This window comes from Vidua macroura, chromosome 3 (assembly GCF_024509145.1).
Source record: "Vidua macroura isolate BioBank_ID:100142 chromosome 3, ASM2450914v1, whole genome shotgun sequence".
Taxonomy (NCBI): Eukaryota; Metazoa; Chordata; class Aves; order Passeriformes; family Viduidae; genus Vidua; species Vidua macroura.
The window spans coordinates 11,791,897-11,809,630 of NC_071573.1; the positions used below are offsets into that span (position 1 = coordinate 11,791,897).

At 37.0% G+C, this 17,734-nt stretch overlaps 1 protein-coding gene across 1 annotated transcript in view; it reads left to right on the top strand.

The window, feature by feature from the left end:
* Window positions 1–17,734, top strand: part of PRKN (parkin RBR E3 ubiquitin protein ligase) — a 673,918-nt gene that overhangs the window by 287,683 nt on the left and 368,501 nt on the right. Inside the window, exon 5 of the mRNA XM_053972975.1 lies at window positions 10,625–10,708. Within this exon, the coding sequence (XP_053828950.1) occupies window positions 10,625–10,708 (84 nt within the window). The remainder of the gene's footprint in view (window positions 1–10,624; window positions 10,709–17,734) is intronic.

Here is a 17,734-nt window from a genome sequence, read left to right on the forward strand (position 1 = left end):
GGTACATTTAGGTTGGAAAAAAGGAAGATGTTTCCCACAATGCGGGTGGTGAGACACTGGAACAGGCTGCCAGAGAGGTGGTGGATGCCCTATCCCTGGAAACATTCCAGGTCAGATTGGATGGGGCTCTGAGCAACCTATCTAGTTGAAGCTGTCACTGTTTATTGCAGGGAGATTGGAGGAGATGGGCTGAAAAGGACCCTTGCAACCTAAAGAATGCCATGATTCAGTGAGGGGTTTGGATCAAGTCCTTCCAGTATCTTGATGGCAAAGGCAGGATCCTGAACAGCCAGGTACAATCGTAATTCTTTAACTCTAGTGTTGTTCTCATGTAAAATGCTTAAAGAATCATCTTTTCTTTTATGTGTAGTAGCAGGATCATGTTTTAGGGGAAAAAAAACAAACTCTAAAACCACCATGCATGCAGCGTAATCTTAAGTGGTTCTCAAATGGATCTGAACAATGGACTTGATACAGGGCTGACTGTATTTCTTAATAGATAAAATAAAGATGTTTTTGTTTGTGAATATGTTGATGCATATGTAAAGTTCACAGTAATTGTAGAATTCAGAAAAAAAAAATCAAAGGCAATATTTTTATTTAGTTCTCCTTTTTAGAAAAAAAAAGAGTCTCTGATATCCTATAATCTTTCCTTTTGGAAGATTGAAATATTCTTGCTGAAATGGCTGTGGCTTTGTCTTTCAGGGTTTCTGATTATGTGTAAAATCAAAAATGGATGATATAGCAAATTATTTTTCTCAGATACTGTAGTGTGTAATCTTGATTTTACAGTTTAATATAACCGCAGTAAATGAAAAAAATATTTGAACACCTTATGAAGTAAGTATTTTCCTAGTGGCCCTTTAGCTTTAGTGATTAATTGAGAAATTTATTCTTAGTAAAAATGTGGAATGGATTCTGGGATGGGGGTGGGGGGCTGTTTTGTTTGTTTGGCATTTTGGGCTTTTTTTGGCTTTGTGGTAGACTAATAGGTTTTTTTTTTAAGATGTATGTAAATATACTTGGGGTGAATATGTGTCTTACCCCAGAAATGAAAGAGAGACCCTTTGGACAAAATAAAAAGAGCAGAAGTAAGGAAGCAGTAGATGACAGCTCAGAGAAGGAAAGGGAATGGCAGGAACATGTAGCTAAGGGCAGTACCCATTCCATGTGGATTTGCCAGGTAGTCGAATGGACAGTTGTCTCTGGACATGTTGTCTAATGGTGCCTTACAGAAGTGAATTGATGGGCTGAGGGCTTCTCTGAGTATTGCCTACAGTGGAAATGCTCCAGCTTGGTCTCTCTGCCAAGAGATTTTTAGCTTTTTCGTCCTAGTAAAAGAATATATTTAAAATGTAATGATCTGACATGCAATTATTACATCTGCATTAAATTATTACTGTGGAATATTCATGAGGCTTGGATTTTTATTTTACATCTTTGGTTTATTGCCCTTGTTTAACTTCAACTCGTATTAGTTTAATTGCAAGGTGTCTAGTTGGCATTATTAACAATATGTTAACTGCAGACCTTGACTTATATGTGGGCTTAGCTTAGATTTTTTATTTTTGTGTACTACTTCATTTAGTCTGTATATTTCTCATACAGATGTAGCTTATGATGTATCCAAATTGCAGGACTGCCATAATCTTCTCTGCCCAAAATGTATGGAGTTGCTTAAATGTTTCGGCAGCTCAAAACTTTTAGATTAAATGGTTTAATATTTGAAATGGGATTGTAGTTCTAACTGGTAAAAAAGTACCTTCACACAGAAAACGTTTCTTCACCTACTCTGTTCTGAGAGATTTGCTTTAAGGAATAGAAAATTCTGTGTAATCCTGGTTTAATATGAGTTCCAGAATCAGCAGCATGGTTTTGCACTGAATTTAAAATGTATTTACTGAATGTTAACACTACCACCCATTTCTGGAGAGCTGAAAGACTTGAGGGCTAGCTGCCTAATTCTGAAAGTGCTTCGCCTCTGAATGGCTGACACTCCTGTGCAGCTCCTCTGGAGCTTTCTGGCTTGTAGGCAACTGATAATCTATCCTTATGCTAATCATTTCTCTTTCAAAATTGTGCCAAACCTGTCAGCGTCCCAAGGGCTCTGATCAGGCCCCAGCATCCCCCTCTCACCCTGCATGCAGCACCCACTGGTGCTGGGCTGATCTTCTCTGCCCAGAGAGTCCTGCAGGACAAAATCCATCTGCTGTGGGCTGCTGCCACTTCAGGAAAAGCTGAGCTACACGGTAAATTCAATCCAAGTTCTGGCAGCTTTTACAGCTTCTAACTGTGACTTAGGAGGGAAAAGCATGGGAACGGGATGGGTGTTTTGGCTAGAGAAACAAAACAGCCTTTGCACTTTCTGATCACAGCCAAAAGTCCTCAAAATGTACTATTTTTTGTATATTGACACTTGTGGCTCAAATAACTGTGAGCACATCTCAGCTGGAGAGAGAACAGGGATGAGTCTTAGAAGGTTTGATTTCTCCTGTCCATTAGCTCCCTGTCCTCTGCCTGCTCCCATGTGGAAGAATCCCTGAAAAGTCTCCACAGCAGAAACGGCACCTGAGGGCAGAGAGCTTTAGTCTGTTCCTGGTTACACTGACCTCAGTGAGATCTGCTGGTGTTAACACTTGTAACTGTGGATTTTAGTTTATTTTTTTAATGCTGTAATTTCAATGGACACAGTAAGTACATGGCATATTTAGAGAATTACAGGAGTTTTCTCTGGTTCTCTTTTTTTTCTTTCAGCCTTGAAAAAGTATTTAGTGCCATCTAGATAGAAAGCATTTATAGATTAGAAATCATTGGTCTGACAGATTATTTGAATGAAGTTTGGTTGTTTGGTTTAGGAGGCTTTTCATCCACTTTTTCTTATGGCTCTATAAAATATTGTCAATGAAGAGATGAATCTGCAACCCTTTATCTTGAGCGTCTTTTATGAGCCTTCATTATTTACCTGAGGTCCAGCAGGATGACTCTTGTAAATCATTGTACTATAAACAGTATGAAAGAAAACAAAGACCAGAACTTATTAAAAGCATCTCATTAATGTGTTTTCTTTTCTTTTTTCTTTACAAAGAAACCTGGGTTAAGAAAGAAATCTGTGCTAAGAAAGAAAAAGCAATGATCAATAAAACAATATTATTATTTTTACTATACTTACCTACATTTTCAGTTACAGATGTGATCTTCTCATGCTTCATTTGAAATAACTATCATGCAGGAAATGGTCATAATTACATATGTGCGAGCAGTTCAGCTAATTGTCTGCTACTTAATTTTGGAAGCGTTATAACTATTGACATAGAACTGTCAATTTAATAATTAAGCTGGTCACTCTTAAAGGAAAATTTCATCTCTAAGATCCTACTATAAATCAAACCAGTAGGTTCAATCCCCACAAAGACTTAAAGCATGTGATTGACTTTTCTTCAGTACTGTTTCTCATATAAATTTGGTCTAATTATCAAAGTCATTAATAATAATAACATTCCTTCTGATGGATTCTTTATTATGCTGTTTAAATTGACAAGTTAACTCCAGTCTTCCCAGTCTCATATTACAAACCTCTTTAAAACCAAACCCAAGACTCATTTAGTAGACTTTTTCTATACTTTGCTCCCTGCTGTATGGGACATTCCTTGTCAAAGTCAGTCCACAATAAATTGGTTAGCTTTACCTGCAGTAATGTGTCCCCGTGTGCTAGTCACTTTGTATCAGTCTCTTCAGAAATATATTAAAAAAATACATAGCTTTGGAACAAAAATTAATCTCTCCCTGCTGGTAATGGTCTTTGTAGATCTGCATAAATTGTAGGTAAACTTTAATTACCTCTGCCTTTGTGTTACGCAGATGATTTTGGTCCTAAAAGTTGCCAATCTGACAGTTTTTCCATTCAATAGATTATCTACCATAATAAATATTCCAGTGTTTTAAATAGAACATCTGTAAAAGGCTAGCAAGAACTTCCTGGCTAATTCAATAGTAACCTCTTTTATAACCTTCTCTTTCTCATGAGGGATGCTGACAGGCTGGGCTTTGGGACTTTGGAGAAATGCATTTTGTGCTAGATTGGATACTGTGGTTCATAGTTTTACTTAGGGAAAACATATCTGTATAATATTTAAGTGTTTAGTAGAAATCATAGAATAAGTTGGGTTGGAAGGAACTTAAAGATTATTTGGCCCTCTGCCATGGGCTAGGACACCTTGCACTATACCAGGTTACTCAGTGCCCCTTCCAGCCTGGCCTTGAACATTTCCTGGGATGGAGTATCCACAATCTCTATCGGCAACCTGTTCCAGTGCCTCACCACCCTCCTAGTAAGGAATTCTTTTCTCATAATGAATCTAAACCTGCTCTATTTTAGCTTGGAGCCATTCCTGCTTGTCCTGTCACTATGTGCTCTTGTAAAAAATCCCCATCCATCTTTCCTGTAAGCACCTTTAAGGTCGTGAAAAGATGTATTTATATCACCCATAAGTCTTCACTTCTCCAGGCTGAAAAAAACTCTCATTCTTTAAGTCTTTTCTCATAGGAGAGATGCATGCTTACCATTAGGATACATCTTGGTTTCTACTGTGTCTGGGAGGCAGAGTTGTCTACCTGTACTGGCATTGGAAGCAGTGAAGTGTGGTAGCTTGATGTGGATACTGCTGTTAGAGCAGCAAAAAGGAATTAAATTTTTATTTAGTAAGCCTTATATTTTGGGAGTTTTTTTCTGTCTTACTGTCTCAAGATGCTGAAATCGTGCTGAGGGTTCCCTATAAAATGTCGAGCTCTTCAAATACTCTCACACAGACAAGTCAGTAGCCATAACTTTGCAGAGAAGCCTGAATATTTGCATGATTTGCATCAGATTTAACACTTTTCCTGTGTCCCATATGCTGATTTTTAAATTCCCTCAAGACCTGAAATTATTTCTTACATAGTTTTAAAAATCCTTCTGCATTAATAGTTTTTCCTTGGTTGGGTCATTTGCTCAACATTTTAATGATTTATGTCTCTTATGTAGATAGTAGCAGGTACAAAGATATGTTTTAATGATATTCTGCTGCATATTGTTCACTAGAGGAGAATATAAAGCGGGGGAAATACAAAGCATTGAACACTTGGATAATTTCCAGCCTTTTAAGTGATTCAGTCTTTGATGAATCACTGATTTCTATTGCTGACCTCTGCTTCTGACCTTTCCCTGACTTTACAGGTCAACAGTTCTGTTAGCAACCATGTTTCGAATAATATGCTATCCAAGGTCTCTAGATGGAATTTCTGGTTTTGGGGGGCTTTTAAATTTTTTTTTAATTTTTTTTTGAGATGCTTCTGATTAATGGGGGTTTCTGGATTAACCCCCATTAATCTGGATTCTGGAAAAATTAGTTTTGGTTTTACAATACAAATGTGCATCTTGGCTACAGGATAAAAAGACACTGAGTAGAATGCACTGTACTGCCCTCTGTACTGGGCATCAGTACAATATACTAGTGGAATGTACACAGACTTCCAGTACTTCCCTCATACATTGAAAAATCATCTCAGTCCTCCCTGTTCTTCATATGCTGCATAGGAGTTTCACTTCAAGCTTAACATACATTTGCCAACTTTTTTTCCTGTCTTCCCCCTCAAAAAGGAAAGGAACAACTGCCATATGCTCAAGGCATGGAAATTTCCATACCTACTTATGTAGGAAATACTCGAGTACATTTGATATGACTTTTTCTATTTAGTGGTGTTCTTTCTATTTCTTTCTTTATTCTGTCATTTTCCCACTTATACACCGGAAAAGCCTTCTCTGATGTGTTTATTTTAATGCACAGCTTTCTCTGTGAGCCATTTGGCTGCATACAAGAGGGGCAGTTGCTTTAATCTCGCAATCAGAAGGCTTTGTTCCTCTCACAGTATGTTCTTGATTAATGCGAACTAATAATTACAAACACTAGGGCCTGCAGTGTTATAACACCACAAGTGATTGGCTGGCCTGCAGGTTGACAGGCTTTTCTTAGACTCAAGAAAGAACGATACAAAAATTGCATTTCAGAGTGTTTATCTTGCCAGAATTCCTAATTGTGTTTTGACGCAATTATAGCGATGACATTTAGTAGTACTGTCGCTACAGAAACATTAACATTTTGAATGCACAGTGTTTTTCAAGGACAAATGTCTTTTCTTCTATTTTTGTTTTGAAGGTGGAAAACTAAAATTTTCAAGCACACTAAATCTTTGAAAGTGTGTTAGATTAGCATTAATAATAAAATATGGCCATGAAGAATGCCATGAACAGATGTGGAAAAGGAGATTTTTCCTCTTACTAATTTGGAAAATGAGGTGTGGAATAGGGGCTCTCTGGTTGATTGGGGTTTATTGTTTTATTACTTTTTTTCTCTCCACTCATCAATGCTAAACAGGCTGAAACCCATTATATTCTGTCAGTCTGTAATTCCTGCTGGATCAATGCCTTCTTGTGCCTCAAGAATTTGATCTAACTTTTACTAGAACAGAAAAAAAAAAAAGAAGCCACTGTTGACTTAAAGCTGGGTCTGGTTAACATTACCAAAAGAGTTAAATGCATCTGACTTTTTTACAGGTTTTATGTACATCATAAGAGATAAAGAAGTGATGAATATTGTGGGGGTTTTTATGAAGGAAAAAGTAGGAAGTTCTTAGCTACAGTGTGAGTGAACAGTTGCTAGTTGGTGATAATGTGGAACTGTGCTCCTAGTTCCCTGTGTATATGCTCTAACATGCCTTTAGTGAAAGATGACATTTTTATTTCAAACAGTGAGCTGCTTTGTGTGCAAAGTAGCCTCGTGTGCTTGAGAAACGTCGTGAGGAAATGATTGCAGAGAGGGAGAGCACTGTAAGTTCATATCAAGCCATGTAGCACATTAGCTTTCCCTTGGAAATAAGAACTTAAAAGTGAATGCAAAATTCCTATTATTGTTACTGTTAATTAATAAAATATTCTCATAGTAAGCATATTTGGACCCGATATAGTGCTACTTAGTAGTTCATTCTAATGGTAGTCAACATTGCATTAATTCATCCCTTTTTGGTTTCTTTTAAAAATGCTTTTCTCTAGAACCTCAACCTTATAAATGATCCTGTGGATGTTTTGGGGTTTTTTCCTAGCTTGAGAATTAATATGCCTTCTTACCTTTTCGTGACTATATACCCAGACCTCAAACTAATGAATACTTGGGAAGTTTTCACCTGAAATAACTTCAGTGAAGTAAAACATCAATTCCTCTAAGAAGTTTAGTTTGAAATATTTTCTTCTTATAAAATCAAGATAATTAGTACCAGAGATGATAGCATACCTGTGGAACTGCTTCTACACACTCATTTAAATTATCTTGGTGTGACTATTTTTGTGTATATGCTGGTGTAGCATCATTAACTTTGGGAGTTTCCTATTAATCACACAAGGATGAAGAAACATGAAAAATCATTGTCCCATGTTACCAGTACCAGATTTAAAAAATAGGCTTTTCTTGGGGTTTGAGTAAATACGTTTCTAGTTTTATAAAACACACTTCTTATTTCTCATATTTCTCTTTTTTTTTTTTTTTTAGTATCCTCCTCCCAAATGGAAATCGTTAAAGGATTAGCCAAAGCTTAAAAAAATACAAAACTATAGAATTCCTCTAATTTAGAAAAATAAATGTTTTAATAAATGTGTGTAAATAAATATGAGTATGAAGGAAGAGGGATAGCTGTTAATCAAATATTAACTTGTTAATCTTGGTTGTCTTTATCAAGTCAGTGAGTTAGACGTCATCTTTATGGATTAAAATTCCAGGCCTCAAAAGAGGCAAAAAATATTACTCCCTATAACAATTGTGTGGCTAGATAATGATAGCAAGCCTAACATTCTGGGGAAAAGCAAAAGCTTGAAAGTGTAGGAAAAGCTGTCATAATTGGGTATTTAAATTGCTTTAATGTAAGTTATATAAGTATCATGTCAAATCATGATCCCAAGAGTAAACTTCTGGATGCTATCAGGTTATGTTGTGGAAAGCTTGATCAAAGAACTGCCAAGAGAAGGGGGACCTGGTTTATAATGTTACTAATGAAGATCTGGTCTTTAACAGTGATAACTAAACTACTAGAAAGCAAAAAAAAAACCCACAATTGCAGCACTTTAAATATAAAAATACAATTTGGTGGACAAAACCACTGAAGTTTCTTACCTGTATGCAGAAAAAAACTGTTGCTGAGCCCATTTAAACTATTACAGGAGTAGAAGGTCCATTAGGTGATTGCCATAGACTTGGAGAGTGAGGTATATAAATGGTTCATCCTTGGAAGCAAACAGATGGGCTCAGTATGGGAGAACCTAGAAAGTACCTGCTAGAAGCCTCTCTGTGGACCTTAGGATGCATATTACAACTGCTGTTGAAATGGCAGTTGAAATTTAACATATGTCACTATTAAGGGTTGTGCACTGGGAAAAAAAGGCTCCAGATTTTATATATATGAAATGGATTTTGAGATATGTTATATGTAGCAATGAGATCTAGGAGCTCTGATAGATAACTCCACCAAAATGCTGCCTTGGTGCTTAGTAAACATCAGCAAAGTAAATTACATTTTAATAAGTATATAGGAGGACTTGAACAAATTTGTAGACATCATCTTCCTATTCACTGGTCCAACACGTAAGTCATGTGTACTGTGTAATGTTCTTTATATTCCAAAATGATGGAGTTGGAAGAGCTAGTAAAAGGTAAAAAGTAAAATATAAGGAACAGCACCTATATGAGGAATGGGAAGGTAGATGACTTTCTTTCCTGAAAAGTAAACTGCTGTGGAAGGAATGCTAGAGATCCGTGCAATCTTTGGTGATGTGGGGAAAAATAAATAAATGGGGGGGGGGGGGGGGGGTAGGGCATCAAAAGCAATTAAAAGTTGAAAGCAATTAAAAGGAGGTAACTCTTCGTGCAGCATCTCAAGGTGACCTTACTGCTCTTCCTGCAAAGTTTCTGGTATGCTAAAACTTCATGAGAGGTAAAAATTCACTGGAATAATTGATGGCAAACTTTATTTTTCAAATGTTTTAAATCATTAATTCAAGGTGGTTTCCCCTTTCCCCCCACCAGTATCAAGATTACTATCAAGATACTGATCAGTATCAGTATCTTTCTGGGAGATCTTCCAGTATCAAGTATCATTACTTTACACTACTCCACTGCAGCTGTGTTCACCCAAGGACTCAAAACTATGATTTGTCACCCCTGTGTCTGCCTGCATTTCAGCTTACCTGTGTCAAAGCTCTTTTTTTTACCTATCTCAAAAGCCAGCACTTAAGCTGGATGACACTAGAGAGTGGAGCTCAATGAAGAGCAAGTTCTTTTACTCAGCTTTCCAGATAGGCTGGATCAACATTTTATCACTAAGCTCACACTACTAAGAGAATTCTAAAATCATTTCAGCTGTGCCCACACAATGCTGAAGAAGTGCCTGATAAAGAATTGAAAGGGGATGGATCTAGATGTGACACTGGATTACTTTGTAATTCAACTGTGCTTTAAGTAGGCACTAATTTCACTAATGTGGTTAATGTCTTGACTGCCATAATTTCTCCTCAGGGTAAAGATTTTCTGCTATTGCCTGGGCACTGATTCTATCCCAAACACTGAGTAATCCAAGTACCAAATGTTCTCATTTTTGATACCTTAGTTGTTTATTTCTACTATATATGTGGATACCTGTAAACTTATCTGTTGCTCAGATTAATTTTATTGTCTGTAAATTAAATATTAATTGGTGTGAAATTAATATTAAAAAAGTATACGAGTGTCAATGTTTTGTGATGTAAAATATTTTATAAATGTTCCTATATATGCTATATATAAAAAATTTCTTCTTTGATAGGTCATCCTGTTAATCACAATATTTTGCAGTTGTGAAATATTGATGACTTGAAATCCTTATTTTTTTCTGCTTGGTAATATACTCATAAATGAACTGTGTATATTCAAAAAGTCATTGTAAAGTTTGGTAAGGATTTTTTGTCAGGTTTTTTTCTGGGCTTTTATATTGTTTTGTTGTGGGGGGTTAGGGGATTTTTAAGTTCCTTTAATAATGACTGATAAATATTGAAGTTAATGTGAATATCTAGAAATCTAAGAACAATTCTCACTTAACATTTTCATTATGTTGTATTACAGTTAAGTAAAGACTTTATCTAGAGCCAAGAAATCTATTCACAATTTTTCTAATTGTATATTCTACTTCCAACTGTAATCTTTTTTCCCTTTTCCCCTTAGTCAGCTGCAGGCCCATGTGTAAACAGTGTTGAACCAGACAATGAGTCTTTGTGGCTTTTTAATTATGATTAACTCAGTACCTGTCTTTAGCTGAGAAAATGTAACCTACTATCGATGCCTGTTCACGGCACTGACCTTAAGGTGGAGGGACCACACGTCCTGTTTGTGAGCAGGCTTTACTGGTGAATATTGTTATATAACCTGAATGATCTCTCTGTGTAATCATGATTTAACTGTCTAGCTAAAATCTAAATGAAACAAGAGTAGGAAAAGCAGCAACAAAACCAAGTTTTATATGTTTATTTATGAAGTAAATTATAATCTTTGCATGCTTTGGTTTTATTTTGAAGGGCCCATCTTGCTGGGAGGACGTGCTAATTCCCAACAGAATAGGAGGCGTTTGCCAGTCCCAAGGGTGCAATGGAAATGTAGCGGTAAGATTTTGTCATGTTTCTCCAAGTACTGTGGCACTCATAAGAATAATTCTTTGTAACAATTCTAGCCATGTCAGAATTTCAGTAATGAATGTGAAGACACAGGTATGGTACACTTCAAAAGAGCTGGTCAGCATTGGATAACAAACCTCTGATGTCTTGCAAAAGGGAGGAACTTTGGTCAGATGCTATTTGGAATGAAGGAGGAAATAATTTTATTTCATCTTTTGCACTGAAGTATAACTCTTAGATTTTCAAATATGGAGAGGTTAAATGTGGAATGTAATACTTAAATGTTTCTGTCAGTGTTTATTTTATAATTGTTATGCATACCTTTGCCTTGAAAGCTTCAAATTTCCATGTCATATTGCACATCAGAACTTGCCTGTTGGGCTTTGTCCACAGGAGTAAGCTCTTAATGATGATCACTTTGCAGTTTTTCTCCTACTTCTTGTTGCTGTTGCTTCCTTTGTTTCTTGAAGTGATGTCAATGAAAAGACTGAGTAAAAAGGAGCATAGGTTTCTCAAATTCTTAATAAAGATGTTTCAAAACATTATTTATGTATACTTATATCTTCACATGTATTAGATATTTATAGCATCTAATACTACAGACTTAGAGGTAATTCCTTTTCAGTAAAAAGCTTAATTTGAGTGTTTTTACAGGACAGAGATTTTACTCGAATTTCCTACATATGAAAATATTCTATTCATCAATGATTTGCAGATTGGAGCTACACAAATGGCTTTTTCCAGAGTTGCTCACCTGCTCTGGTGTAACCTTCTCTTTGTCCTCCCTAGCAAGACAGTTGTGAAGTGGTGTGTCCATACAGTTCCATAGGTGTCTCCTGCTTGGCCACAGATGGTGCCAGAAAATATTTTTATCTAACTTTAGATACCAAATGATTGTTTTAATAGCATGGGATTTGTGGCTGAGTACATGTGCAGCCAACAGAAACTGAGATCTGGCAGCCTTTGGGCTTCTGCTTCTTGGTGTGCACCTTATAGCAGTGGCTGAGACACCCAGGAATCACAGAATGTCCTGGGCTGGAAGGGACCCACAAAGACCACGACCTTGAAAGTGGCAGGTGTTAGAAATTCAAATGCTATTCTCTGGGCAGTACAATTCGCGGTTTTGTCACTTATTGGCAGAATATACCTGACTGACTTGCAGCTGCCAACTTACAGCTTTTGTTATCCAGTGTATTTGTGAAAAAGGTACTGAAATAATGGCACTTTTGGCAACCCTGCCTCCTGAGCTACAACCCATTCCCTCATTGAATCAGTTCTTATTTTTTTAAAAGCAGAAAATTAAACAAAATGCCATCTTTGTGGAGAGTGAAGAAAACCCATTGACCATAAAGCTAAATCTGATACTGTGGCAAACAACTAATACCCAGTCAACTAAGCCTCATGACTCCAGTTGCTGTCAGTTCCTCTGGCAAGTTGCATACTTAGCAGAGCCAAGTTTCAGTATTATCTTTCAGTAAGGCATCACTGAACAAATTTCAGAAGACACTCTATATTAGACAGACATGTAGCTAATGCAGCTTGAGACAACCTGAACTACTGGCCTGAGGCTGTTACTGCAGAAATGTGCTTTTTATTTCCAAACTGACACATTTTCCCTTTATCAGCTACAAACCATTCTATCCAGTAGTGTTAGAATGGAACCAGACTGAGGTTCAAGAACACTCCTAATTTTTATGATTTTTCAACCAGAATGTCCAGCAATATCAATATAGTCAAGAAAAACCAAGCACTTAAATACATTTAACTTCTTTTTTTACCTAACTATTCAGTAGGTAGGTAACCATGCATTGATGGCTTGTTGAGATCCTCTAGTTGCTGAAAGACCTTGTGTTTTGGGATGGTTTGTTTTTCTTTGGTCTCAATCACTATGAAAACACATCTTTACTTTCTGGGAAATCTTCCAGTTCAAAGGCATAAATCACTATGTTTTTTGTTCTGTGTCTTGCTCCAAGTGGGAAATAATGGAGATTGTACAGATGTGTTTCCAAGGACTTGCCATTCTTTCCTGCTCTGGTAAAGCAGTCTAACTGTTTGGAACAGAATAAACATAACCTTAACTAAATCATGGGTTAAAACCTCTAGGCTTTTTTTGCCTGTTACAATCTTTGGAAAATTAAGTCACGTTTTATCATTAACTATTCATTCTTGCATTGTTATGACAAAGTTTTTGGAGTTATGTCTCTCAAATAGCTCCACAGTGTATGTACTTTACTGTGATGTGCAATGAAGAAGCTTTAAGGCTATTGGTTGTAAGTTATCAACAAATTGCAAATACTGCTGTTTAAGGGGAAAAAAAAAAAATCCTCCATTATTTCTCTACCAAGACATGTTTCAGTTAAAAATGGATTTTATGGATTTTTTGTCAATTTTCAATTTTTGTAAGGACCAATTTGCAACATAAAATCCACAAGGCAACGCGTTTTGCCCCAGAATACTAGTTTGTATGTATTTTGGTATGAAATTGATCTCTTGACAGAATGACAGACTTTAATTCTTTTGGTTGCAAAAATGTAAATAAAATAATTGACTATATGAGAAAACAATGAAAATCAATTTTCAATTCAGTTAAATAAAATTTCTACTGATTTGTAGAAGATATAATGATTATCTTTATCTTACGTGCACTGTGATTCGATATGTGTTCCAACATGCTCCCAAGCAGAGGTCACTGTGGGGTTTTTTTCACATTAATTACAGTCTATCAGAATCACTCTGAACTTCTACAGCTTCAAAAAGATGAAGCTCCTCTGAATACTTATCTTGCTGCAATTGTAGAAAAGTCACTTTTATAACAAACTTTAATTATATTAATTTGAAAATGTAAGAGTCAACTATAGCTGTTTTAAATGCAGATTTAAATCCAACTTTCAAACTGTTTCACAAATTAGGACAATTCATTAAATGAAAGACAACCTTGTACTTTTGGTGTCTGTCTCAAAACACTTTCAGCCAGAAACACTGTATGTAGCTGTGCAGGTGTGCTTGGAAACAAGTGTGGTTCTATGAATTTCCAGATGCTCTTCTTATATGAGCATTATTTTGTTACTGCTTAGAACCACAGAATCATCTATGTTGGAAAAATCCTTTAAGATAATTAAGTCCAAGTGTTAACCTAACACTGCCAAGCCCACCACTAAAACAGGTCCTGAGGGCATTTCTGATATAGTTTTTGTATTCATGCTTATTTTGTGACCAGAATACATGTTATACTAAACTCTTTATTTAGCCTTTCCTTATTCAAATGAATTATTACTGAAGGAGTGTTCTTGTTAGACTTTTACAGTTCTCTGAAATACATACAGAATATTTTCTGTTTATCATCCATTGAAATGAATTTTTGATCAAGGACTTTTGCTACTTCTGTATATAAAAATGCTATTATATTTGCTTTCTCATGTAGGCTCATGCTTTTTAAAAGTAATCAAGAGCCACAGAAATAATGTGTCTTTTCAGGGTGAGACAGAACTGTAAAACTACCATAAACCACTGGAGTGGTGATTTCATAGGAATCAGCTCCACGTTAGTTCCTCATTCCAGTGAATATGCATCAGTTTCTGAAAGACATTTCCATGTCCCAAGGGCAAAATATAGGGCAAACCTTTTTGAACTTTAGAAACCTGTGGAAAAAGTATTAATGTTCTATATGTGTTCTTGGGATTCTCATTTGATGTGCAAAAAGGGTTGCTGTAGACTTGAAAATCTCAGAAAGAATGAAAGGGTTAAAGAGAATTTATGGGTCAGATATGGTTTAAGCTATTGGGAATAAGGAAAAATGAAAATCACTGTAATAGAAATATAAATGGACTTCTCTTCCAGTTTGATATATCTCACTACTGTTACCTTGAATTCTTTGTTTCTGATGAAGACTGTATCAGCTGTCATCATAACTGAATAGCATTTTTATCTCTGCTCCTGTTACTGAAACATGCTAGGATTCAACAAACCATTTCTAAAAGAAGGACCAGGACTTCTGTGAACTTTTGGAAGCATCTCTAAGTACTAAATTTTCTTAAATATCAGTACACCCTTCTTGTCAAACTCTAGAGTAATCTCTCTTGCCTAAGGCAAAGATTTATATTCCAAGTTTGGTCACTTTTTTTTTTTTAATGTTTAGTATTGGCCATGATATGTTATTTTAAATACTTCAATTCCACTATACGATAGTCTCACTGTTGTAGGGTCTGCTTGAAAGCAAAGAGTTTGCCATAGGAAGCATGTTTGGTTTTTTAAATTATGTAGATTTTCTTATTATTATTGCCATTCTTCTTGTGTGATTTTGAATATTGCAATTTTATTTTTACTATATTGAGATTTTTGAACATTTCTCATATTTTTCCTTCCCTGCTTGTTTATTGTCATTAGGTTTGGCACTAAAGACAGCAATATTATGTGTTCCTTTCGTAGTCTGTTCCACAGGGAACCTGGGCTCCTCTGAAATAGTTTGGACTAATAAATCAAGGGAACACTGTTCAGCTTGTATGCTTTAAATGCACAGCTTACCAAATCATTTTTTTTTTCTTTCAAGTGTCTAAAGCTATTCTTTTCAAACATCACTGTTCAGATGAAATATGTTTCATTTTTCATCTCATTTTGCTTTGATTAGCTCAGACCTCTGTTTCAGTTGAGAACAGAAATAAATCCTGTAGCAGTTAAAGTATCACGAGCAAAGTAGTAAATTTAATGATGTTGCCAAAATATGAATATAGTAAATGACTATCATCATTATAGGAAAGGTCTAATACATTGCTATATTATTTTTTTTTTTGTTCTTTTTGTTCATTTTGAAACAATGATTATTGTTTAAGGTACTATGTCTGTCCATCCCTGGAGCAATTATATTTTAAAAGTCATAATATTACTATGAGTAATTTTTAAAATTCTGGAATCTTTCTTAATACCAAAAAGCCTCTTGACTTTGCATTTTTAATTTATTTCAGTGCTGTCTGTGTTAGTTTACTTTATGCAGAAGAGAGTGGTCCAGATAATATATGCTATTAAAAAAAAAAAAATTACAGTGAGTATGATGGAGTAGGAATGCTAATTAAAATACCAGGTAGTCTTACTTTAGAAATATTAAATTGGTACAAGGATTCTTATTCCCAATGTCCAGCCTGAGCTGCCCCTGATACAGTGTGAGGCTATGTCCTCTTGTCCTGTCACCAGTTGCCTGGGTGAAGAGGCTGACCCCTACCTGGCTTCAGCACACTTTCAGGGAATTGTAGAGAGAATACAGTTGTCCCGAGCCTTTTCTTCAGGCCAAAACCAGCTCAGTTCCCTCAGCCATTATGACAGCTTCTTTATGCAGTCTTCATAGAATTCAAGTATGGCCTCGGTTGGACAGCACTGTTCATCTCATTCCAACCCCCTCACTGTGGGCAGGGGCACCTTCCACTGGACCAGGTTGCTCAAAGACTCATCCAGCCTGGCTTTGAACAATTCCAAGGATGGGGTATCCACAGATTCTCTGGGCAACCTGTGCCAGTGCCTCACCACCCTCACAGCAAAGAATTTCTAATTTCTAAATGAAAACTACTCTTTCAGTTTAAGTGTTCTGTCACTACATTCCCTTGTAAAAACTCCCTTTTCAGTCTTCTTGTAGGCCCCCATCAGGAGCTGGAAGGCTGCTCTAATGCCACCCCAGTGCCTTCTCTTCTCCAGGCTGAACAACTCCCAATTTCTTAGCTTGTCTTCATTGGACAGGCGCTCCAGGTGTTGATCTTACTGAGTTTGTACTGGATCTGCTCCAACAGGTCCACGCCCTTCCTGTTCTGGGGTCCCTAGAACTGGATGCAGCACTCCAAGTGGGATGTCACGAGGGCAGAGTACAGGGGGACAATCTTCTTTGACATACTGGCCATGCTGCTTTGGGTGCAGCCCAGGATAGAGGTGGCTTTCTGGTCTGTGAGCACACGCTGCCGAGTTATCTTCTCATCCACCAAGTCCTTCTCACCAGGGCTGTTCTCAATCCATTCTCCTCCCAGCCTGTGCTTGTACTTGGAATTGCAAATGTAGGATCTTGCACCTGACCTTGTTGAACTTAATGAGGTGTGCATGGGCCCCCTTCTCAAGCCTGACCTGTCCCCTCTTGATGGCATCCCTTTCTTCCAGCCTGTCAACAGCATCACACAATTTGGTGTCACCAGCAAGCTTGCTAAAGGTATGCTCAATCCCACTGTCCATGTTGCCAGTAAAAATGTTAAACAGAGCCAATCCCAATGCCAGTTCCTGAGGAAAGCCACTCATCACCGGTCTCCACTTGGGCATTGAGACATCAAACACAACTCTGAGTGCAACCATCCAGCCAATTCCTTATCCACTGAGTGTCCATCCATCAAATCCATGCCTCTCTAGTTAAGAGACACGGATATTGTGTGTGCACAGGTCCATGTAGCTGACATCAGTTACTCCTCCCTCACCCACCACCACTGTGGCCTCTTCACAGAAGGCCTCCAAATTTGTTAGGCACAATTTTCCCTTAGTGAAGGCATGTTGACTGCCATCAATCACCTTATTTTCCATGTGCCTTAGTACAGTTTCCAGGAAGATCCACTCCCTAACCCTGCTGGGGGCAGAGGTGTGACTGATTGGCCTGGAGTTCTGTTTCCTCTTTTTAAAAATGGGGATTGTATTTACCCTTGTCCAGTCAGTGAGAGCTTCACTGGACTACCATGACTTCTCAAATAAGATGAATAATGGCTTAGAAACTTCATTCACCTGAGGACCCAAGGATACATCTTATCAGGTCCTATGGACTTGTGCAACTTCAGGTTCCTTAGATGGTCTCAAACCTGATATACAGTGGGTAGTTCTTCACTCTCCCAATCCTTACCTTTGCCTTCTGTGATTTGGGTGGGGTGCCTGGAGTATTACCAGTGAAGACAAAAATAGCCATTGAGTCCTCATAGTTTTCCATACATGAGAGACGCTCTCTTAAGATGAGATTTATTCAAGTACCATACAAGACAATTTTGAGAATCTTTCATATTTACCAGA